We start from the raw sequence: 26,003 nt of genomic DNA on the forward strand, positions 1-26,003 counted from the left end.
GCATGCTGTTTGGAGACGCAACCAATCCCTGGGCACACAGGGCTGCCAAAGGGTCACAGAGGCTGAAATTAATGCACCATTTGTCCAGCCAAACTCTCCAATAAAACCTCTATAGCTATATTTGTTTAGCATAAATTATTATACAAAAGCTTGATTCTGACATTTACAAGCAACTTTATTGAGGTCACAAATTTCAAAAGTTGACAACGAATCTACCCTCCAAGAGTTTTGCTCAGTACAAGTAAGGCAGGTGTCTTTTATATAATTTTTGTCTATTTATAGTAGAGAGCTATAGAACTATACATTTTTGTCAAGCAGCGCAAGCACAAATTCAATATTTACTAGCAAACCGTCTTCAGGAGTAGCCTGCGGTGGCATACGTGTGCGTACGCGAGCGTACAAGAGTGTGTGAGCAATTTGTCAAGGTCATCTTAAATATAACCTCTGACTTCATGGTAACGTCTGATTCGATTAACACTCTGCGCGATGGTGGATCACGCTCCGGTGCTGCTGTATTTATCTTTCTCCTTGTTGGAAAGTGAGTTACCAACGTCTCTCTCTCTCTCGCTCTCTCGCTTTCTCGCTCTCCCTCTCTTATGAACTCAGCAGAGAGGCGTGTTGGGACTGGCTGTCTAGTTAGCACATCTGTGGCTCAGACCTGTGGTCCTCTGGACTGGAATGGCAGTGATGCCGCGTGGCATTTCATCAATATTAGCCGGGTAGGCTGAAGGGTTTAAGCCCTAATCCAAAGGGTTTATGTGGACTCAAGACCACTCAAGGGCCTATTCACATGCATTAGAGTCACCCAACGTGGAAGGACAGCCAGGCCGGAGGGCCTTATAACTCGGAGACATGAGGGCGCAGGGTAGCTGTAGGTCCATGTTTTGATTCTTGAGACATCTTCCTTTAATTTTTTTCATTTTCTGTGTTGCTTTATGTGATGATTGGGTATTGTGTGCAAATGTCTCCCCCTTGGCAACTGAAGGTTATATTAAGGGAAGGTTTTTGATGTACTCTAATAAACAATTATGATTTAAGATATAGGGTCACAATAATGACAACAACGGTTACCATGGAGAGAGCACAACATTAAACACGGGCCTGTTGCCCTGGTGGAGGCTTGAGCCAACTACTAAAAACAGTAACGGTTCTACGGCCGCTGTTGGAATTCATCACAAGAGAAAAATATAAATCTGCAACTATAGTGGTAAAGATTTGGCCAAAGGGGATGCATTGTGATTCACATACTCTACTATAATGCATTTAGGGGAAAGTATCCACCACTCATTTTGGTCGTTACTAATTCTCTAAATACACTGGGGTAATTCTTTGATAATTGCCCTTGAGGCAGTGCAAATCAGGTCCTCCGTTTGATCCCACCTATTCCCAGCCCCCCCAAGAACAACTGCCCTTAGCGGGCGGACCATGAGGGATTAGATCATGGAAATGCAATACCCTTGATTATGTAATATATTGTACTACAAGAACGATACCTCAAGGGCATAATTGCCTTGTCCACAACTTCCATCACCATTCATGTTCAGTAAGAGCTATTTCACAGTCACTTTGTTTGAATTAGAGTTGACGTATCCGAGTTATATAAGCTAATTGAATAATAAAATAGATAAACTATAAATACTATAATTATGATTGAATATGTGACATTTACAATGGCTTACAAGGGAAGGTGCCATGGCTTAACAGTTTTATTATCAATTGAAATCACGTATGACTCATTTGATTTGGATTGGTTCAAGAGTAACCCACTAACCAAAAAGTTTACCTCAAACCAATATCTGTCATACATGCCCTTACACGAGGACAGGGGGGGGGGGTGGCACAGGGAGCCTGTCCAATGCCATTTATGTCCACGGAGGGCAGGGTTTAGTGGCATCCAGCGGAACGGACTTTGGAATATAATATTCATAAGTAGGTTTTCTATTAGTGTGTAACCCAATGTAAGCAAGAATCGCCACCTGAGAATGAGCCCTTTATATCTACAAAGGGAGCGGGTCCTATTACACGCAGCCCGCCATGCTGCACCACCATAGTTCTATGGAAGCCCAGAACGGACAAACTGCTTTTTAATCAATACCCATAACCACTATCCTACTTTTTAGTGATGACCTGTTGTCTTAAAGACGACATAACAAAACACAATTCATTAATCTATCAAGTAACCTCATCCCTTGACAGTTGGCGCCTCGATGGCGTAGACAGTGATTGGCACCCAACAGGCCATTCCACCGCAGCTTCTCCTACGTCGTTGGAGAGGCAGCGGGTGAGGGGGTGAGGGGGGGAGCTGTCACCCAGGCATGCACACAGCGGGTGGCCGACGGGGCACGAGCAGCTGGCCCGCTGCCCCCTAGATGTCCACCTTCCCTCTTTTTTACTGTTTAATGTATTTTTAGGCGAAGCTCTCTCCATTGTTCTTGCCGAGGCGATCGTTTAACAATCGTTTCCCATCCAACTATGAATAGCATCACCTGGCGGTGGGCCTCACATGGCGGCCTCGTCTGTCCACGACCATCTAGGACCCTGTAAACAAGTCAGGTAGCCACGCTACGCTCTCAGCAACAACGAGATAGGAGGGTCATGTTTTAAGGGCTGATCTTCTCGTATCACGTCATATTTATAATTGTTAGTGAATTCAAGTCATGCTGATAGTGTGCGGCAGTTAAACGCACACGTGACTCGACGAACACCGGACGATAGGACACAACGGACGCTGATCAGTATTTACTGCAGTGAACCCGCGGTGTGAGAAACGTAATACAGACCTGGCTTCCTTCAGCCCTTTGAAGTGAATCATCTCTCCTCCTCACATACCCTCCCTCCTCCCTGCTCCTATCCCAGGACTCCTGTATAAAAACCCACCCCCTCTGAGCATCAATGTGTGTCAGAAAACAAGAAGCCGCTCCAAGCAGCCTCTCTTCGGCGCCTGGTCACGTGCAGGGAGAATCGAGCCGCTGGTTGTCGATTTGTTAGCTTCTAAAAGGATTTAATATCTCGCTCCATCTATCTTATCTCATATCGAAATCCCACGGGAGGCAGCGGGTATATACCCACGCTATTGAACCTGTCTGACTCGGGGACACAGCACAGAGAACTAGAGAGGTAAAAGTACTCTCCCTCACTCACTGTTTGCTGCCTCACACCTGCACTCTGGTAACTTTTCAGAAAATATTATATTTGAACATCGCGATGGCTAACCATGACTGTGTGGCTGGAGGTTTTAAGGCCGGGTCTATTTATCTGATGGACCAGAAAGAGGGCTTTACTTACTGACTAAAATAGTTAAAATAGAACATAACTATGGCTTTCTAGCTTTTTCCCTCACAGAAAGGTTACAGAAGTTTAAGTATGATAGAGATATGGACTTAAAGCTGAGCTACTGATCCTTTTTTGGTGTGGTCTTAAGGTGTATACATGTGACTGAAATATACAAATATAAAAAAAACAATAACTTTTGCCTTATTTTCTTTTCTATAAATTATGAATATTATCATTGTTATTTTTTCAACTTGTTAAGGCACCATTTATCCTTTCAATTGAGCTTTGTCAGTTTGTATTTGCTAATTATTATTTTTATTATAATATCTCATAGTAATTACACATTGTGCTAATACAATATAACCTATTCATATTTTATTCCAACAAAGCAAATAATCAAACAAAACCGCAAAGGCGTGTGTGTGATGAACATGGTTGGTCACCCGTGTCAATACATGAAGTCATTGACAGGCCCCTGCTAACTATAGCATGACCGACGACAACCGTCCATGGCAGTAGCACATGCAGTACTATGAGGGGTCCGAGGTCACCATGGCTATGGCATGGAGGGAATGAATGTCCATTCTACTCTTTATTATTTTTTTGCCTTTGAAAGTTTATAAATAAGAAAAAATACATACTAAGCATTCATGTGTACTCATAAAGAAGTCAAATAGAAAAACACAAGTTCATCCTAGTTCAAGTACTACATTCATGTTCTCCTGATTAAAACGAAACCAGCTACTCTGTACATTTATGATGTACATAAATAAATCAAGTGTGTCAGACAAGTCAACAGCCAATAAATAGTAGCTATAATTTACAACCTTTTGACACTGGTAAATATATCACTAAGATTTTAATGCAGTGGCCTAAATAGTACTCTGCCTGTGATAGAATGCGTTCAAATGTAAATTGTTCAGAATTACCTCCTAATCTTGTGTAATGAAATGTTAAACGTAAATTGGAATTAACTTGGCAAGGTAATCTCTAGCAAAATAGCACGGCACACTGCCAAAACCAATTTATCTCTACTTCTGTCTAGTAAGACAGCTGACAGGCTTCACTACTGCTATCCTGAAAACCAGACAGTTACTCAATCTTAACTGTGTCCTATTGAAATGTTGCGAGGATTGTTTCGAGGATTGTGCCTGATAGATTTCACGTCTATCAGGCTTCCAGAGGCATCACAAGTTCACCGTCTGGACCCAGTACACCAAAAGGTTAAAGACAGTCAACAGGGCCTCTTTACAGCTCAAAATAACACCGAAGACACAACCGACGAAATAATCCATCATCCAGACCAGAACACTGTCCGCTCAGACACTGGTATTTTAATGTGCCATTAACTTAACTATTTAAGACTTGGACTTGATTTGTTTATCATTGCAGCAATGGCATCTCCCGATGTTTTGAAACATATGGATACTACAAGAGCATATTTATACGATTAGGCAAGAGTAGTACTCTTGTGTCATCCTATAAAAGTGCTCTATTAGTATCTCTTAAAGTACTGATGCTTATTTGTTTTTTTTCCAATTGCAGATCAACCTTTGGCCTTGTAGACCCGACTCGAAATGTTAAAAAGGTCAAAGATGTCTGACCTGACGACGACCGGGCAAGGTACAGTACAGTATTGGCTCCCACTCAACATTTCAACTCAAGTTAAGCACCAGGGAAGAAGATGGCGAAAAGATGAAATATAATTTGGTGGTTGTATGACTACTAAAGAATTGAATTAATCTAGAAGGGTCCGTGCTGCTCCGGGTACAATCAAAAGATTAGCCAGTGGTAAATGAAACTGCAGATATGAGAGGGCGATAATCCTACAGGCTTTTTATGAAACTGACAGAAAATTGGAACTTAATGAGGGTGCATAGGGAATCGTCAAGCATGAAATGTCCATTTAAGAGATATCAGAAATAAATGGACCATCTTTTGCATTCAGCAGCTTCTTTAGCTGATGTATACGGTTTGCCAGAAAGTTTTGAACGAATAGAGTACAAGCCAAGCAATTCCCCTATCAATATTTAAATGTTTATTTTATTAAAACCCAGGCGGGTCTACTGCATTATCTCACAATAGGAATATCCATATATATCATACAGCGCGTGAACATAAAAGGAAACAGCAGAAAACACACTTGGTGTCTTATACAATCAAAGGGTGTGTAACCTTGAGGGAACCTTTATTAGCCATAAACGGTTTCCAAGAGCAGCAACCACCAACTCTCTAATGGAGTCCTACTAAATTGAACACGTCCACTTTTGTTACAAACAAGCCTTGGAGAATCCATTAGGAAAAAGCTAAACCGAACAAGAACGACAGATCACGGTGGTTTGGGATAGAGGTACTGTGGGGCAGTGGCTTATCGTACAGTGCAGTAGGTATTAGGCATTGTAGCATGGTTGTGCTGGTGGTGCAGTGGGTAATGAAGCATGGTAATAATGGGGGTGCAGTAAGTATTGTAGCAATGCTTTTAACAGTGGTGCAGTAGGTATTGTAGCAGAGTTATAATGGTGGTGCAGTAGTTATTGTAGCATAGTGATACAGTACGTATTGTGGCATGGTGATAATGGTGGTGCAGTAGGAATATTAGGTATTGTTCCTGCTGTCTAATGGGTAAAGAGTAGACTTGGTAGCCCTCCCATTCTGCCGGCGATTTGAGTTTGCCCTGCAGAAGGGTCTGGAGAAGAGCAATACATTTCTTTCTAGTATTGATACGTTTTTGTGGGAGGCAATCACCAAGCTGGCTTTTCCCCCTGGCGCGCTATTGGCTGGTTTAACACAATGACAACAGGAAAGCGACAGCAAGCAGACAATTGCGTACAGAGTCATTTGAGCTATGGCCCATTGATCACGCCTCTGTGCTGAAGAAAATGACAGCAGCTTCCCCTGATAGGATGCAGATGAGACATCAAGCTCTCTTTACCTAGCCTGGCTATTGCCAGACCAAGTTCACTCGTAGATTGAGCTTGGTCTGGCAATAGCCAGGCTAGGTAAAGAGAGCTTGATGTTTCATTTGCATCCTATCAGCCAGGAGTTTTTAGGAACTCACCTGGCTGCAGGCAAAGCAATTAATCTAATTAGACCAAGCGTGCGTGTGCGTATGTGTTAGTGCGTTTGTGATTGATAGACTATGTCCCAATTAGGAAAATATTGGTAAAGAAAGTGGATGGATGGATCACCTGGAGCGTGTGCTGGTTAGCTTGCCTTGGCCCGGAGGTGATATCTTCTTTCTGAACAAGCATGAAGCACATGTTTTGAAGCACAAGCAAAACACATTGATCGGCACTGTATAACTGGGATGGTTCAATAAACAAACTGCCAAGCCAGCGTGAGATTTTGAGTTGTCCTCTATAGTTGTTTGTGTGCTCTATTTGTCTGACTCGTTCCTGATCAAACACCCTTTCTGTTATATCCAGGTCGCTCCCTTGTTCTTCGCTATATACAGCATTTTAATGAGGTGTCTGGCACCAAGTCAGGTGAAAAGCTGTATTCACGACCGGTAGACAAACATAGATTATTTTTGATGTTCCCCCTGCCCCCTCCACATCTCCACCCTCCACCCAATCATGTCTAATGACGTACTGTATAGACTCACTGTATACAGCTGTGTGTGTAGGTTGAATCCATGATCATTGCAAATAACATCAGGGTATAATACCTGCTCCATGAGGTATTATTGCACACGGTGCCTGCCTACCATCTGTTCAATCACTCCAGAGATGGGTTTTTCTGTGTCGTCGGTTTGCTACCTTGCTGAACACACGAGGAGGACCGCGCCAGGTACCTGCCAGGAATGCGGTTCATAAATCATGATTCCCGCCATGTGAATCATTAATCTGCAGATTAATGACGTTGCTCCATGCCTTGTGCAGTGCGTTTCCCCCAGAGAGACTAGAAGCAGCAGGAGTGGAGGAAGCCAGGTGATCTCAATGGAACACATATTTGAATGGCATTTGGTTCGGAGAGGTTTTAAATAGCCGTCCGTACAATACCCAACACAGTGATGAATAACTGTTCATTACATACGTCAGCAAGTCGCATGTATTGACAAGGGAAGGAAACGTAGACTGCACAAGAGCTGAAATGCCATTTTGCCAATGGCAAAGCACATTCAATATCCTATTCAAAGGGGGACAACATGGAAGTCACAGCAAAGAAGGTATTTAAAATATCAGACTTCTGCTGTACTTCTCAACTCTGATGTTGTGCCCTTTGAATGTTCGTCATCTCCATAGCCTCGGGTTGTTGTGGTCCATTTCATCTTCAAGGTACTGACAGTGTACTACTACCACCGAGGTGGACGGATGTGGCATGACTGACATCTACTGGCATCAGAATGTACTGCACCTCCCTCGGCCCGTTTCATTTGATAACGTTTGTATTGACTTTCTGCAGCCGGCATTAAGAAGAAATCCAGAATTCCCGGGGTGATGATCACACAGTTTGTAGTGGAGATTCCAGAAGGAAAGAGCTGCCCGGATTTCCAACGCAAACCAATATCATTAACCATCCAGCAAGGTGAGAGCTTGTTTGCTGTTTAGTCATGTATGCTTGGATCTATAGGGATTTCGATATCTGTCATTAATGACCAGGAAGGGTCATGCATCTTGCAGGAGAATAGGATAGGAAGGATTGCCTAGAGTGGTAGATGGCAGACATGGTGATTAAAGGTTGTATAGGTGATTTGCTTTTTTGGCCATTTTTGCAAAATTACTTGAAATCCTTATCATAACCCGCTTACAGCCACTGAGTTAGAAGTACTGACATGAAAATTAAACAAGTCAATCATCTGTGGAACGGGCAGGGCTCGAAAAACTCCAGCCAATCATTTCCATTGCCACCGAGTTGCATTGGACAGTAAGTACGTCAATCAAACGGTCGTACTGCACTCCCCCTCCCCCGCGCCCCGCGCGCGACCCCTTCGTGCAGTACTCGTGACCCAGAGCTCGTGACCCAGAGCAAGCTCCTGTTTGTTGTTATCCTGCGGTAGCTACTGGAACTAGTTAATCCACATTTGGACCTAGCAGTTGAAGACAATTTCCATGGCAGACAAGACGCCACCATCCCCACCACCACCACCACCACCAGCAAAGAGAAGGAAAACTCTTTTTCAGAGAGTAATTGATAATAAAAACGCTGAAAGAGAAAAACTGAAATCAAGAATAATCCTAGGCGCTGCTTTCGAACGTTGGCGGCAACTGAAGGACGAGAAGGGTCTAAAAACCGATGCTTGTGTGGCGGTTGACCTAGTTTCAAAGTTTATACCGTTTATACTCGGTAATACCGGTGTGGAGACGAGTGTATTACTCGGTGTGAAAATGTCCACACCGCGGCAACCCTAGTGAAAACCAGGACTTCCAATACAATTATATGAAACAAACATACATTTTCTAAAAATAGTAATGATTTATGTGACCGTTTAATGTTTATAACATCTGGTCCAACCATTGCAGCGAGAACGTATTCTCAGCAGGGGGTGCAGGGAAAAAAAAAAAATTCAGCCTGCACTAGACTCGCAACTCGTTACATTGATAAAAAAAGATGTATAGCAGCGCAGCTCAATTACACCAGTGCATGCGCGGACAGTTGAAAATCGATCGTTCACATCCAGCTGCTCACAGAACAAGTTTAGCGCACCACCGCTACCCTCACACTTTTTCATATAACCTTTTTTCAGCACTAGGTCATATGAGCATTAAATAAATGCTGCGTCTCAAAATGCCTTGGACAGCAGCGAGGATGACTCGCTTTGCCACGGGCCGAAACAGTTCGGAGCGACCACAGCCAGAGCGAACACAGCGGGGCAGAGGAGTGTCAGGAATAGTCTTTGGTGTACACATCAGTACGGCCTATTTGCACTACTGTTTAGTGGCAATGCAGTGTTTTATTCGATGCCTTTTTATTTTCGTATATTATTTCAATGAATACAATTTATTTATTCATAAAAAACGGATCTGGTCTTCAAATCTTTTTTCCAAATATAGGTCGTCTTACAATGGGGTTTGTGTTTATATTCGGACCAATACGGTACAGCGGGCGCTCACATGACGTTAAGCATTTCCTGGTGCATAATGTGACGCTTCAGAACCTAAAATCCCGTTTCTCCCCGTTGACACGACAACACATAACCGGCGTTTTCAGAAATCTCCACTTTGGCCGGAGTTTTTAGAAATGATCGTTTTCTGTGATAAGACAGGGCCTCGGACAGGGGGTGTTGCAGCACCCCCAGCACTCCTACTTCCCGCGGTACTGGGTGCAACTTACAGCTGAATGTAGTGCCATGTTGTTAAACGAAAACCTACGCTAGCCTGGCTCGCTCTCGCGCATCTCTGTTCGCGCTCGTGCATGATTGCGCGTCCAGGTACTTGGAATGGGTGGAGTCAGAGTCAGCGTTGAAGGAGAGGGGGTAGGACCATTTGAGTTGTGTATTTTCAAAATCTGCTGGCGTTTCGCAAATCACCTACCCAACCTTTAACAGTATATTCTGGTTGGGAGTCCCCACTCCGCCAGCCCGGGCCCTGAACATACCAGAATGATATCACTGAAAACAATAGTTCATATCATATAAAGTGTACACCATTCCAGAAATCCACTGTATATGCTGCAAATACAGGAAATTATTTTACAAATATGCTACACCAACACAGCACACCATAACCTCCCAGACATCTACCCATTAAGTGGGAATTCATACTCTGCAGGAATAACAACGCAGTATTCACACACGTCCAACAGGGAAGCTGGGTGTGTTCAAGGCCGTGGTGACAGGAGACCCAAAACCCACAGTCACTTGGAACAGGGCCAATGGCGAGATCACAGAGGGCGACAAATTCAATTGTAAATACGACGATACGTCCGGCGAGAACACGTTGGAGGTGAGTGCGTGGCATCTTTCAGCCACACAGAGAGATGTATGTGTCACACAAATGACCGAGCTGACGACTTGCATGCCGTTTGTGTTGACGGATGTCCTTTGTAACCAGATAAAGAAGGTGTCCCCCGCTGAGGCGGACACATACAAATGTTTTGCTGTGAATGAATACGGCAGGGCCATCTGCACTGCCACCTTAAACGTGATCGAGGGTAAGGGTTACATTACGTGTTCATTGGATTGGGAGTGAGTGAGTGAGTGACAGAGATAGAGAGAATACCTTTTTATAAACAACACCCTTTCCTTTAGTTGGATTCAGCAAAGAGAAGGCCATGGAACAAATGGATATCTGTGAGTAGCAGTGTCACTTTACTTTGCATTCACGTTATTTGCAGTCGCAGCCTTACAATTAGTACTGTGGAGTGACAGATTTGTACTTTATTTTCCAGGTTCCACAAACCCTGCAGAGTTAAGAAAAATGTTGAAGAAAAGGTAGGGGTTCAAAATGAACCAAGACGAATCTAATGAATCCAAATGAACCAAAATGAATCTTCCCAGCTGACTCATTTTGCATCTGCAAACCACGCTGTCAAACTGGAATCGATTATTCTTAACATATTATTCATAGCATTGACCAGTCGAGTAATACAACTAAATGTGCTTGTTTAATAAGTACTGCTACGTGTTTTCCGGTCTACACCCTCTTGATTTTAGCAAAGAAGTGAAACCCCAACCCAAGGACGAGGGGGGAATCGATGAGCGGTTCTGGGAGATCATCATGAGTGCCGACCGGAAGGACTACGAGCGCATCTGCCTGGAGTTTGGCGTCAAAGACCTGCGGCTGATCCTCAAGAAGCTGGAGCAGAAGAAGCAGGAGAGGGAGGAGGAGCAGTGCAAGGTTGGCCTTGGCAGACGGATCGCTGGTGTCCATGCAGGACACTTTTATTTTATTTATACTATTCATTATTTAGAAGTTGCTCTATCCCATCTGCTGATGTGCATTCGTCATTGTCCCTCTGCCAAAGAGTAAGTCTGACTGTACTAGTCAGGTAGAATGGTCTGATAAATGTCATATTGAGCTCATGCCATGCAGCTCATTGAACCGAAAACGTATTTTACCTATTGTCTCAGGATTAACACTCATCCATCCATGGCCAAATCAAGCTAGAGATCATTTCACTTTCCTCTTGTCTCCTATCGGTCAATATAAGTCACATTGAACATTTTGTCATTTAAAAAATGGTAAAATGTTAAAGATCCCATGCCATGCTATTTATGGATGCTTTAATATAGGTATTAGTGGGCTACAAACACAGTATTCAAAGACGTCCCCGAAATTCCGCCGTGGTGCAGTTACAGCCACTCCAAACCAGTCGCACATTGAGCTTCCCCCAAACGCGCTGTTTCGGTGGGCGTGTCAAGGCAGGTCAAGGAGGGGGGTGGGGGTGTGGCCCTGAGCAGCTTGTAGCCACAGTACAATGCGCTCTGGTTACGGTGGGCGTGTCAAGGCAGGTCAAGGAGGGGGGTGGGGGTGTGGCCCTGAGCAGCTTGTAGCCACAGTACCATGCGCTCGCCGCTCTGTTGACGGTGGATGTATCGCAATGGCTCGTAGAAACCCATATTATACATAGATATCTATATAATATAATATAATATATGATGTATATTATCACCTGGCCCTGCATGCGCTGTTTACGGTGGATGTATCGCAATGGCTCTTATAAACCCATATTATACATAGATATCTATATCATATAATCTATAATATATATTATCACCTGGCCCTGAGCAGCTTGTAGCCACGGTACCATGCGCTCTGTTTACGGTGGATGTATCGCAATGGCTCTTAGAAACCCATTTTATACATAGATATCTATATCATAATATATATTATCACGGCCAAAAGCTGTGTGAGCCTCCAGACGATCAAACGACCGCGTCTTCTTCAGATTGATGTGGAAGTGGAAGAACCAGAGACGTCGGAGAACCCGACGAAGTCCTTTGCGATTCATTATATCGTCTGCACCCAGGTTTTGGCCGTGATAATATGTATTATTTGATATAGATATCTATGTATTATATGATATTATTTAGATGTAGAGCCCCAGGACTGTAACGCTGCTGGAGTTGTTATTAGGATCTAAACAACACGTCGGACTCTCGTCTCTGGTATTTCTACAACGAGACTCGTAGTGGGGGTTATATCAGCCATGGTTGAGAATGAATTGGGGGAAAGGAACTTTGGCTTTGACTCCCTGAAGTACATGAACCACGACATGGAGGAGAAGGGGATTGTTGGCCGCGAATGTATCCCGCTTGAGCCCTGCTTCCCGCCGCCTCGGCAGCGGTCAGCGCTAATCACCGCCTCCTGAAGCGGTGGTCCATCGGCAGCGAGGCTCCGGCGGGAGACGACCGCGGTCAACAATCCCTTTCTCCTCCATGTTGTGGTTCATGCCTACTTCAGGGAGTCAAAGCCAATGTTCCTTTCCCCCAATTCATTCTCAACCATGGCTGAGATAACCCCCACTACGAGTCTCGTTGTAGAAATACCAGAGACGAGAGTCCGACGTGTTATGCGCCATCACACCAACAGCAGAACGGTTATCCAAATAACAAGGAAGTGTACAACACTTGCGTTACAGTCCTGGAGCTCTATATCTAAATAATATCATATAATACATAGATATCTATATCAAATAATACATATTATCACGGCCAAAAGCTGTGTGCACGTCCAGACGATATAATGAATCACAAAGGACTTCGTCGGGTTCTCCGACGTCTCTGGTTCTTCCACTTCCACATCAATCTGTAGTAGACAGAACCGCGCGCTGCCTGCTGCCTGCTGCCGGCGCAAGGCACCACCGCCCGGCTGCCCGCTGCCGGGCGGTGGTGCTTCGCGGCGGTGGTGCCTCGCGCCGCGGCAGCCGGGGGCAGGCAGCATGTCGCAGTTCATGTAGTTCGATGTCGTTCTGCCATTGCATTCAAAATTCTGTAACTAGCCTGTTACTACGAACTAAGCAACTACCATACACGTATTAGCATTTAGCACTAGCTCAATAACGACTCCTTCAGAATTCTTGTGGGTGGTTACGAACCAACCAAGTGGGCAGGGCCATGAATAATAGTTTGACAACGCTACGTCACAGTGTCACCTTATCCAGATTGGCTCATTTCTTCTGCCTTTTTCCTTTCATTGCCTATTGCATTCAGCAGACACACTGCATAGATTTCAAACTTACCACAGCTCACAAACTTATTCAGACCTATGTTATTTAACAAACAACAGGAAAAATGTGATTTTAATGGCATGGGCTCTTTAATGTATGTTGTATTGTCTCATTTTAATTCCCATCCCATGTCATTCATTTCAGTGTGTGTTTCCATGTTCTCCTGTTCCACCCCAACCTCACCTCAGTATGTTGACTACGTCAAAAACCTCAGGCATGTTCAGGTTCGAGGGGACGGCTCAGCATCCTTTGAGTTCGAAATGGAGTTAAAAGATGCAACCAGTAGAATATTCCTCTACAAGGTGAGATGCAGGTTTTCTCAGGTGGAGCGGACATTTCACCTAGCTCTATTAAATAGCATTACATTGTCAAAATAACCCTTAATATATTACACTCATAACTCACCGGGATTCTAACATGTTTGACAAAACATATTATTAAATATAATAATATATGTTTTGTCAAATATGTTTGACAAAACATATTATTAGCCTATTTAAATGTATAACTTACAATCTTCAGGATGGTGTGATGATTCCGTTTTTCGACGATCCGGGAACGAAGCACAGCCTGAAGACTGTTGGGAAGAAGCTGGTCTTCAGCATTAATGACCTCCTCCCGGAGGACGCGGGCTTGTATCAGGTGGACGTTGAAGACGTCAATCTTTTCTCAACAGATTTTAAAAGTAAGGATATTTTCAGTGACATAGCCTCTATCAAAAACGTTACATTTCAAATGTCATTGGTTGCAGCAGACCCAATTCACCTTAATGTCACTAGCTTTAACACTAGCTTAAACAATAATGTATTCCTTGAGAGCAGTTCAACCGATTTTTTTTGGAGCTGTAACTGTCGTTTTATAGATTCATAGCTTCGCACGGCCAGGCTCAAGCCGGACAATCCAGGTGAGCTCGCGAGATCGAGGAGGTAGCGATGCTATGGTTGATGCACACTGCTCATTAATTGATTTAGGGGAAATCGAAAACGGACCGCAAGAAACCTTTTATCAAACCAAATAGAAAATTATTAAGATTAAAACCGGCCTGGGGTATGAACTTGCCAATCTAGGTAGACCTACATTAATAAAAGTATACCTGTCCAACAGGCCCATCACTGGACAGTTGTTGCTGCGGGATTAGCATTGCGTTGTTTAAAACAGATGGTTCTTTCCCTTTGCGTCTAATTGGACACGGTAGACCAAAGTTAGTAAGTAAAAGAAGTATTCCAAAAAACTAAACCCCCACCATTAATCATATTATTAAACTTTAATCAAGTGCATTATTAACTCATTCTATTATTCCCTTTGTTTATTTTCTCTTTGCTATAGTTCCCAACGTGAACTTTGTTGTCAAAATCCAGGAGGTGATAGCCCAAGAAAGAGAAGACGCTCTCTTTGAATGCGTGCTGAGTCACCCTCTGCCCAGGATCAGGTGGATGGGTAAAAACAGCCCACTGGAGGATGGAGAGAAACACAGCATCACCGTTTCAGAGGACAAGCTGATCCACAGTCTGTTGATCAGGGACTGCAAGCAGCTGGACAAAGGCATCTATGCAGCTATTGCAGGCATCAAGTCGTGCAGCGCTTGGCTGGTTGTACAAGGTAAACATATGAGCTCTGGTACAACACACAAATGTGCCTCCATGGTTCACCTTTGCAGGGCTAAATATAACTGTTATTGTGATTGTATGTTTGGGTTGTTTTCCATCCTGGTTTCACCTGACATGTCCTCAATGATGCTTCTGAGAATAAGAGGGTTATTGTCTTATGTGTGTTGCAGTGTTACTTTCAGAAACACATTGTTTTGAAAGAGCAATCAATGAATATCATTTCTACATTTACATTTAGTCATTTTTAGCAGATGCTTTTATCCATCATGGATATTGAACCAAATATGTTTTTATACAAATATTTTGGCATCACATAAGATTGAGACAGGCTTAAACTTTGACAAAGTTTTAGCCTACACTGCAAGAACCTTTTGGATTGAGCAGGACTCTGACCCTCTGCTCTCTCCTCCTCTTAGCCGATGCGGAGGCATCCGGTGGGAAGAAGGCGTCTCGTAAAACCACCTCGGCTGGTGGAGCCGGGGTGGACCTCCAGAAAGTTGCAGAAGAACAGAGGCTCTGGCTGCTGGAGGAGAGGGAGAGGATGGAGGCATCGCTGAAGGCCAAGGGAGAAGCTGAACTGCTGGAACCCAACAAAGCCTCTTCCACTGACGGAGCCGGAGCAGCTGTCGCCAACGGATACTGTAAAGACGGCAAAGAAAGGGGGGGGGAGAGTCAAGCATGTGTAAAAGATGAGAATGCAGGGAGTAGAATCAAAGCAGAGGCCTATGGCTTAGGGGCAGATAGATCAAATATGAGTGATCGGTCAGACTGTAACAACACGTCAAGAGGTTCAAGTTCAGCTGGTGGCTCAGAAGGAGACTTAAAACTGACGGGGGATAATAAAAGTGGAACGGGCTCCAAAGCAGGACACAATGGTTCGCTCAAGTCCAAAGGTAAGTCTAACTCGTGTGATATGCTATTTCTTTCAACATAGGTCTGTAATCACACTGTAACTGTAATTGTGACTGGGAATGAATAATGACTGCCACTTCAATGTCAGCATAGTATGGTCTTGTTATATTATGTTATTTTCTGGTTACAGATATTAACCACCAACCATTAGACAAAGATGCTATCTCTAAAGCACAAGAGAGTAAAGACCTGTGCGGTAAAGATGTCTCAGATGGGTCACAGCACACAGGTGAGTTTTAGCAAGTAACCATCAGAGTACCTAATTTAGTTTGATGGACCCTAATGTTACAATGTGATGGGATTGAGTTTGAAAGTAGTACTATTTAGTATTTAAATCCAAATTAAACCAATGACTTACCTGCAAGTATCAACTTAAGTCCTAGTTTATTAGTCTTTAATGCATTATCACATCTGAATTGATGATCAATTATTTTATGTACCTATGAATATCTAGACTTGTAATTATTTGATATCTGTATTATATTCCAGTTCAAACAATCATTAAGTATTGTATAACTTTTCAGGGGAAAGTGCAGCTCTTCATGGTCCAAATGGGAAGGAAGATTCTCGTTCTGCAAAGAACAACAGCATGAAGAATCACATTAATGGAACAGGTAAAATATTTCATATTGCCAAGTAACAAAATGGCATTAAAGCAAAAAAATAAAAGGTAAACATGCCCATCATACATGACTTACATGCATACTATACATGCATACATACTATATCTTCCACAGTGTCTAGTACCTACCCTATGCTTATTCATGCTGGTCAGATTGTATAACACAATCTAATAGAAACCATTTCCTTCCTATTTTAGTCCACCACTAATGTCTTACAAAATGCATGGTTACATTATTATACGATGCCATGCATAATATCAAATGAGATAAAAACAAAGACCATCTGTTTCACTTTCTCCAAGGAATACATTTTTTTAAGTTTCCGTTTACTTTGACTGGAAGTCTATTTTGATCCGTAAACCATGACGTACAGGACCTCGACAAGGAGGGCAATATTCCACATATGAATTAATGATAGCTTCTACACTTCTAAATGCATCAGTGTCAAATAAATGATTAACGCGATTGCTAACGCTTGACTGATCTCTATTCAGCCCCAATACAGTACATACATTTTATTATAGATTGTATATCTCTATTACGTCGTGCGAATGTTAAAATGTCCAATGGACCATTGTTCATTCCCCAGATTCGACGAATGACCAAATGATGCAGATTTCAAATAAAGACAGGTATTCAGAGGGGAAAACCAGTTCCTCCGGTACGGATGGGCATTCAGATACCAGGAGCACCAAGCAGACGACAGGTGAAGTGTTTGTCCTATATTAAACCACATTTTCTCATAAGAGTTAAAACTATGGTGCAAAAATATTTATGCAATGTATGACAACAGACACATACATATGTAAATGTATACCTTTCCACTTTTGTTCTGAGGCAAACAAAAGGCCTCCGAAAGCACTGGAGGAAATTGGGTAAAAGTGGCATAACCAGCGTTACCTTTTGTAGTAGAACAAAGCAATGGGGATGGTTGTAGCCCGGATCAAAACCACTTAAGTGGATCTGAGGGGAAGGAGGTCTCTGGAGCGTCTGCTGAGTCCTCCGGGCTGGCGAGGCCAAGCCCAGAGGCGCTGTCTGGTAAACGGCTGCATGCATCAAGGAGCTAGTCAGTAGATGTAGCCAGTAGATGTAGCCAGTAGATTTAGGCAGTAGTTGTAGTCATGACAGCATTTATCACCGTTTTAAAGGGATGGACGACTGGATCTAAAAACGTAAAATAACCATATCATACCACAAAGGGATGCATCCAGTACACACCTACTGGATATAAAAGTTGATTAATGTACGTCTCTATACTCAAACAAAGTTTAAAAGTCATTTTCTTGCTCCTGGCTACATTGCCAGGATGAAAAAATAGACTCCATAGATCAAATTGATTTGAAGGGATATACGGAAATTACGCAAATTTGCAATGGATATAATGGAACATCATTTTCTGAGGATGTGGCTAAATGCCACCTTGATAACTCTTAGTCACGTAATAAAAAGTACATTACTGATTTCTGTTGTCCATCTCTTTAATCATACAATATAAAATATAAAAAACAAACCCTTATCATTGCTAATTTGTAACCTTTGTGGACGTGTATATATATTTTTTAAGTAGACAATGCAGACCAAAGCATTGAAAGTGAAAATGACGAGACAGAAGATTCTGCTGCGAAGGCAAAGCGCAAAAGGCCAGGCTCACTCATAACAGACTTGTTCATTGGTAAGGAAACTGTATGTTGGTAGTTTGTGTAAATTCTAAAACTATTGCCATGATATTTCAAGCTCTGGACTATTGAGCCGCAGAATCTGTGTGAACAGAACAGATATGTTCTGTGGCCTGTGTCAGACCCAGGGGTGCAGTTTGTCAGCGGGCTGTCTGATGTGAACGCCATCCTTGGAGGGACCGCAGAGATTATGTGTAAAGTGAGCAGTGAGGACTGTGAAGGAGCCTGGTTCAAAGACAACCAGAAGGTCAGTCCTAAACCGATTGATTTAACTTGTGCAAACAAGCAAATAACAAACTGATTTCCCCTGTTCTTCTAATCTCATCTCGGACGAACAGCATACAAATTACATTCTGTTAGCCGAATTGTTAAATAATTTTCTCGATGCTTTAATCCGATTTGAACGTGAATGCTTCAGTTGTGTTACACTATCAAAACCATTGATTCTCATTTGTATTTTGACCATCTGTTCCGCCACAGTTATCAGCAAATGATGATTTTCAAATAACCAAAGACGGCTCAACCCATAAGCTGATTATCAACAACTGCAAGGAGGAGCACTCTGGGAAGTATCGCTTTGAAGCTGACGGCCGCAAAACTGAAGCCGTTATCTATGTCAAAGGTCTGGACACTGTCTACAACATGACATCATATGTCAGCATTTATTTATGATTAATCAATAAATGTGCATGTCCGATGCTAAGTTTGATGTTCCGGACATCAGACTGAATGTTATAAAGACTTTCTGTAACCACACCATTCTAACAGTAGTTTCTTTGCAGACCCCCCGAGGTTCACCGAAGAGGACCTGAGCGTGTTCAGTAAGCCCGTGGTCATCAAGGTGGGGCAGAACGCCGTGTTCCAGCTGCCCTTCCATGGCCAGGAGCCCATGAAGATGCAGTGGTTCAGGGAGGGCGAGGAGCTGCTGGAGGACCACGGCGTGAGGATAGAGCGGGGTCACGCCCACAGCCGCCTGCTGCTCAGCAGGTGCTCGCGGAAGAACGCCGGGGAGATCAAGTTCCGGCTCAGGAATGACCACGGGACCACGGAGGTCATCACACAGCTGGTCGTGCTTGGTGAGGGATTCAGTTCGGGGAAGGGAGTGTTGATGTCAGAAAAGGGAAGGTCAAGGCAGTGCTTTCTCTATGACAGTTCGAACCGGAAGTAACCTCCGTTGCTTCTTGGTTTTGGTTCCTTTTGTGAATCTGTGAACATTTTAAAACAGTTTAAAGCTATTTGAACCATTAGAAAATAAATATTTCAATAGTCAATCTATTAATTGGATTTCTGTGGCAACCTCCTCTGGCAAAAGCCTTTTAGGGACCAAAATAGATCATTCTGGAATGCTAAATATCAAACGCATAATTTATACAATTAGATTATATTTTAGAGTCATAGTCAAATCCTCCATTGCAGAAATAATGAGCTTTTCTGCATCTCGTTATAAACGATCAAACGAGGACCCCAGCATCCAGCGATGGCAGCTGAGTGCAAATCCTAACAAAATGGCTGCGCTGCCCCCTTCCAGACAGACCCACCGTACCCCAGGGCCCCGCCGAGGTGGTGGACAGCTCCCCCACCGCTATCGAGTTCAAATGGAGGCCTCCCAAGGACGAGGGCGGTTGTCCACTGGTGAGCTACGCGCTGGAGCGGCGACAGGTGGGCCGCAACACCTGGAAGAAGCTAGGGGAGGTCCCCGCAGTGGCCGGGTACCGTGACAACGACGTGGAGCACGGCCGTAAATACTGCTACCGTATCCGTGCGGTGAACGCAGAGGGCGTGAGTGACGTGATGGAGACCGACGACCTCCAAGCTGGAACGTTGGGTGAGCCCTTGGCGGGAGCGTGGGCGTCTGTTGCGTAACTTACAACTACATAGGTTAGCATAACTACACTGTAGACTTTTGATCTATCGGTTGTACTACTGAATTTGTTAAACCATCAAGTTTTCCATTTTGATATTGAACCAACGCACTTTAAAGCATATCATGTTGCCGATCTAGGCCATTTAAAAATGATCCTGTCCCAAAAGTAATGAAGTGAATTGTACATTGATGTTGAATGTCGTGTGAAATCCTGCAGCATTTCCCGGTCCTCCATCGCCGCCCAAAGTGGTCGCTGCCTCCAAGGACTGCATCACCCTCTCCTGGGCTCCCCCCACCTTCACGGCCGGCTCCCGCGTCCTGGGATACTCTCTGGAGAAACGCAAGAAGGGAAGCAACCTCTGGAGCTCAGTGGGGGATCTCATCACAGGTCAGACGTTCTCCACACGGTCTAGTGGCGCTCTTTTCCGGTTCCTTTTTGTTTTATTAGTAATATTTATATTCAACCCTATTTATCACATTTCTCTTTCACTCTGCAAAGTGCTAGAAAATATGAAAACAGACACAGTTAGGAGCACATTAACTGAGACTTGAAAACACAGATAAATCAAATTAATTGACCATATCCCAGCCGGTATTTAAATAAGAAAGTACAATTTAGAGTAAAACAAAATAATAATAAATCTAATAATAAAAGCCTTCAGGAAAATGTTAGAAAAAAACAACAAAGAAACGCAAAAAAGGTATGATTGCATAAACCCTGTCTAAAGTGATGAGTCTCTATAAGAGATTATCGCCTGTAATACCCACCACCACACAACCCAATATCATCCTTGACAGGTGCTAGGAAACCAAACCATGTTACGTGTTGTTGTTTCTAGGGAAGACGCATGCCGTGAAGGACGTCGTGGAAAGCATGGAGTACGAATTCCGAGTGGCGGCCGTCAACCAATCAGGAGTCGGGGAATTCAGCAACCCCTCCGAATTCGTATTCGCCCGAGACCCTAAGAGTAGGTTCTCCACCTGTTTCCAGAGCAGCAACATGACCTACAATTCACTCACATCAACACTAACAATGCTGGCGTCCATGTCTGACCCGTCTCCCCAGAGCCTCCGGGTAAGGTCACGGACCTGAAGGTGACGGACAGGTCGTACACACACCTGTCGTTGGCCTGGACCAAGCCTGAGGCCGTGGCGGGGCTCCTGGACGAGGCCCGGGGCTACCACGTGGAGATCCGGCCCGCCGAGTGCTCCGAGTGGTCCCGCTGCAACGTCACGCCCTCCATCCTGCCCTCCTACTCGGTGAAGGGGCTCCGCTCCATGGAGATGTACTGGGTCAGGGTGTTCGCCGCCAACGAGGGCGGGGAGAGCCCTCCTACCGAGCTGCAGAACTATGTCCTGGTCATGCCGCTGCCCGGTAAGCAAGATCCACAAACACAGCGTATGGTGAGACCCAATACATGATTCAAGAGAGTTTATTTGTTTTAATTTCACTGTGGACTTGTTTGCATGGGACAAATAAAATCTCTTGAAACCTGAAGTTGGTCTCACCATAGGCCGAAATTTTCACACAGGATCTCAGTATATGCTTCATATTGGTAATTATTTAAATGATCTCTATAGTGACTGGATCCCTCACTTTACAGGTCGCTGCAATGATTATAACATGGGATGATAATGTAAAAAGGACACTGTAGTGTCAGTAAAGTGACTATTTATGGTTATCAATCCAGCATACCTTCCTGCCTGCACAATTCTTGACTAATGTTTCCCACAAGGTTGGCTCGTTTTGTGAGGTTACGCTCCACTGTTCCAGGCGTTAGTCCATGGGGCCTTGCCTTTGTCATTTCCTTGTGTTTACTGCATCCATATTTCAGTGAGGCCGCGGTTCACGGACCAGAAGATGAAGAGTTTTATGGTGGTCAGAGCGGGGAACTCTGTAAGGATAACGGTAAACTTTGAGGTGAGGTTGCACTTTCTTCAACTACATTATGAGTTATGACTATAGGAATAAATCACCGCACAGAGCTATGGATTTAAATCAGATTTTCTTTCTTTATTTAACCTATAAGTGTTATAGGTTAAATAAACCTATAACACTTGTTATAGGTTGAACAAGCTAAAGTCCACATACTTTACGCAGTGTTTCCCACAGGGATTTGGAGACTTTTTTTTTTATATAGATTTCATTCAAATGCATCAATCTGGTGAATGTGAGAACCAAAATATGACATCAATTATTGAAAAATTACTTACAAACTGCTTGTACTGATATGAATGTTGATGACACAATGTAAAGGGTCATACTAAATGGGGTTGAGGAGTTTTCAGAAAGCATTTAAGAAAATATGAAAACCAAAAAGTACTAAAACACAGTGCTGAGCCTTTATACTACTAGTTTATTATTATTATTATTATTATTATTATTATTATTATTATTATTATTATTATTATTATTATTAATACTATTAAATGAGTATTACCCCCCCCCCACACACACACACATACACACACACTCTTACACACACAGCTGCCCTTAATACAGACTGCTGGGTTAAACCAAATAAAGTAACACAGATATGTTGATTTCTTTTTTTATATTGAAACTACGAGACTATGGCGGTGCGCCATAGTCTCTTCAATGTGTGGGAAACACGGCCGTACACTAAAACAGGCAGCAATGAACCAAAACAAAAAGGAAACATGTATCCACACATAACCTCTGACTGCCCACCTTGTAAAAAATGATGTTCTGACACTGAAAGAGGTTAATGCGTGTGTGGGCTGCAGGCCATGCCCCTGCCCCAGGTGTTCTGGCTGAAAGACAACGTCCCCGTGGCAAAGAGGGTCAATGTTAGCAACTGCGACAGCTCCTCCCAGCTGCTGATTCCCTCCTCGGAGCGCTCCGACACAGGGGTCTACTCCATCACGGTGAAGAACCTGGTGGGCCAGGAGACCTTCAGCCTGGAGGTCAGGGTGACAGGTAAATCGACCGGCAATAAACCTTGTCTCGCTTGTCTTTGACAACGCGCCGTAAAAGATGTGAAGTCGGGCCACCCGGTGGCTCCCGTCGGTAATGCCTTTAGCACTCAGGCCTAACCAGGTTAGATTCAGATCAATCTTTTCTGTCCAAACTGTTAAATAATAAAGAGTCACCCGAACTTATAATAATTCGTCTAGTTTGTTCAAGCAATAAACATAAAGTAGCATACAACAAACATACATGCAACATAACACCCTCAGATGGGAGTTCGCCCTGCGTCTCCCTAAGAGCTCCTCAAGGAGAAGTCCAATGCGACTGGCAAACGCAATGACTTGTGGCAGACAGGAATGGTGAGAGCAGCTCTGCTCCCCAATAACACCATAGTATTGGTTAACCACATGGTAGTAAACAATTGATGGACCTCCTCATGTGTGTATTAGAGTGTGACCTAACCGTGCCTTCTTAGTTGGAGCCTTTGACCCTTGACCACCCTAAGGGGGTCAAGGAAAAGGCACATACCAACAAAGGGCGGTTAGTGAAACTATTACAATACTAGGCCATGCCGTCTTTGTACCTCTCTCTCAATGCACTTTCCTGTCCCCCTCCACTCCCCTGTCCATAAAGGAACAAATAAAAAAAATATATGTATTAACAAAACATTTCTAAAAGCTCTAAAGATGAACGTGGTTAAACTCATACATTTTCCAATGCTGTGCTCCAGACGACCCGAAGCCGCCGGGCCCCATCACGCTGGAGGAGAAGGTCCCCGGCACGGTGACGGTGTCCTGGGAGCCCTCCCCCGACGAGCAGCGGGACGACCGGCTGCACTACTCGGTGTGCGCGCTGGACTCCAGCCGGCGGACCTGGAGCACGGCGGCCGAGCGGCTGTTCAACAACCAGCTGACCGTCTGCAACGTCATGCAGGGCCGCGAGTACCACTTCTGGGTGTACGCCAAGAACGACATGGGCACCTCGGCGCCCTCCGTCTCCCCCACGTGGGGCACGGAGAGGAAGAAAGGTGTGGAGTAGTGCACTGGGGATTTAGCGGCCCGTGTTGGCTTTCCGTCGGACGTGCTCCGGCCCTCGGTTATGCCGGTCAGGGCTCAGACCTCAGGGCATGCAGCCAGGAGGACGCATGCAGACACTCAGAGACACTCGGAGACAGTGGGTAACACTAAAAGACTCTTTGGAGGAACAGGAGTTGACAGGCCGACGGAAATATGCAGACAGGCAGACACAGGTTCCAGGTACAGATCAAAGAGGGCAAAGGAGAAGCAGAAGATGCTGACTCAGAAACGTGTCGGCACAATGGGCTTATTTACAATGACGAAATGATTAATAGGAGCCAGGAGGTCACCCATAAAGACATCAAAAAGACAAACAAGTAGCTACACTGGGACTCAGGGACTTGTTGTAAATGGGACAGTCAGCAATACAACTTTAACACTGCGTTATTATCCCAACTGAAGAATGAGTTAACCCCCCCCCCCTTCCTCCTCTGTCGCAGAACGGTTTGTGGTCCACGCGCCGACCCGGAAAGACCCGGACCCGCGGTGCGCGCCGTCGTTCATGGTGCCGCTGAAGTGCCACACGGCGCCCAAGGGCTACGAGTGCTACATGAGCTGCGCCGTCAAGGGGAACCCCAAGCCCCGCGTCACGTGGTACCGCAACAACGTCAGCCTTAACACCAACACCAACTACTACATCTCCGACATCTGCGGCGTGTGCTCCATGCTGATCCTGCGCGTGACGCCCAAGGACGTGGGCGAGTACACCATCCTCGCAGAGAACGCCCTGGGCCGGGCCGAGTGCTCCACCACCCTCATCGTCATAGGTGAGGTGGGGTGGGGGAGGGGGGCGGGTTTGACCATCAGAAAGGGGTTTGCTGAAATACTGAAAAGTAACTTGACGCTGCTTTGTTTTTCTCTTTTCCCCACAGAGTGAAGATTTGAAGTTCTGAGCCACAGATTGATATAGAACTATTATTTATAACCCTCTGCTTTATTTATGACCCGTGTATTTATTTATAATGCTGCAGTCAGAGACAGGCTCCTCCCATGCGTTCATACCGTGAGGTGACACAGCCACACAAGGCCACGGCCAGCCCGTCTTGCTCATGGGCAACTCAACGCCTTTATTTACACACACGGAGTAATCTAACTAGCAAGCCTCTTTCTGACAGACAGCAGGACCCGTTCAGCCCTCTTGACCCGCTGATACCGACGGATTTCTCCACGACTGGAAGATTCCCAATAATAAAAAACAACAACAATGCATGGATGAAGTACTATGAACGGAAGCTCATGCATTCATTCATTCATGCATTCATACATTTATCCAAAAAGCTGTATGGGATTGTTGTTTCCTTTGCTTCCTTTTTAGAATGATATGACAACATATTTATAAAAGGGTACGATATGATACACATATAAAAATCTTTTTTGCCATGCCTTTGACAATTTGATGCATAATGGCCCGTTTCCAAACTTGGTATCTATTTTAAATCATTGATTTTTTCACTAATCGTTTTTAAGTGCATGGAAATAAAGCAGTAGGCCATGTGCTATTAAGCTGTGTAAGCTGGAAACAAGATTCATGTAAATAAGCACAGTTAAATGGGTGGGTGTGTGCTTCACCTAAGGTTTTCTCCCTACACCCTTGCCCTTTGTATGTTTCCCCCCAGCAGTAACCTGAGGTACCCCTAGGGGTAGTTCCCTGTTTTAGAACAATGGCCTGATATGTGAGGTTGCATAAGCCTCCGCTGGCCATGTCTGACAGGATTTTATACCGTTGCTGTATATTTAAGGAAGTTGCATTTTCTTTGTATTATTGCAGTCTGGGCTGTTTATTTAAATGTGCTGAAGTAATCACATGCCTACAGAATAGACTTTAGTTGAAAAATAAAGAGCTTTGATGATAAGGCCTATGGTATTTTGAGATGACACATTATACATAATAAACGTGAGATGTAATTCAACCAATGTGGCATTTTGTTAA

The 26,003-nt window shown here is 44.2% G+C and overlaps 1 protein-coding gene across 5 annotated transcripts; it reads left to right on the forward strand.

The window, feature by feature from the left end:
- The first annotated feature begins 2,906 nt into the window (after positions 1-2,906).
- Positions 2,907-25,983, forward strand: LOC115552236 (immunoglobulin-like and fibronectin type III domain-containing protein 1). 5 transcript variants are annotated; one of them, XM_030368141.1, is made up of 31 exons: positions 2,907-3,117; positions 4,448-4,602; positions 4,819-4,896; positions 6,699-6,758; positions 7,678-7,800; positions 10,018-10,157; positions 10,266-10,365; positions 10,463-10,504; positions 10,603-10,645; positions 10,868-11,051; positions 13,572-13,685; positions 13,906-14,068; positions 14,710-14,982; positions 15,407-15,883; positions 16,033-16,131; positions 16,427-16,516; positions 17,115-17,231; positions 17,435-17,563; positions 18,090-18,197; positions 18,324-18,448; positions 18,682-18,823; positions 18,984-19,277; positions 19,730-20,026; positions 20,283-20,453; positions 20,905-21,033; positions 21,132-21,440; positions 21,901-21,986; positions 22,814-23,006; positions 23,728-24,024; positions 24,514-24,840; positions 24,946-25,983. In XM_030368141.1, the coding sequence occupies exons 3-31, from the start codon at positions 4,851-4,853 to the stop codon at positions 24,948-24,950; spliced, it is 4,683 nt and encodes a 1,560-aa protein (XP_030224001.1). In that variant the 5' UTR covers positions 2,907-3,117; positions 4,448-4,602; positions 4,819-4,850; the 3' UTR covers positions 24,951-25,983. The 5 variants fall into 5 exon arrangements, with proteins under 5 accessions (XP_030224001.1, XP_030224017.1, XP_030224033.1 ...); XM_030368157.1 differs by having other exon boundaries at positions 18,093-18,197; XM_030368173.1 differs by lacking the exon at positions 17,435-17,563 and having other exon boundaries at positions 18,093-18,197.
- Positions 25,984-26,003: the final 20 nt, after the last annotated feature.

Source organism: Gadus morhua, chromosome 1 (assembly GCF_902167405.1).
Source record: "Gadus morhua chromosome 1, gadMor3.0, whole genome shotgun sequence".
NCBI lineage: Eukaryota > Metazoa > Chordata > Actinopteri > Gadiformes > Gadidae > Gadus > Gadus morhua.

Coding starts and splice junctions, on each gene's coding strand:
- LOC115552236 (XM_030368141.1), top strand. CDS start 4,851: ATGTTAAAAAGGTCAAAGATGTCTGACCTGACGACGACCGGGCAAG. Junction 15,884..16,032: donor TGGTTCGCTCAAGTCCAAAG/GTAAGTCTAACT, acceptor TTCTGGTTACAG/ATATTAACCACCAACCATTA. Junction 21,034..21,131: donor ATTCGCCCGAGACCCTAAGA/GTAGGTTCTCCA, acceptor CCGTCTCCCCAG/AGCCTCCGGGTAAGGTCACG.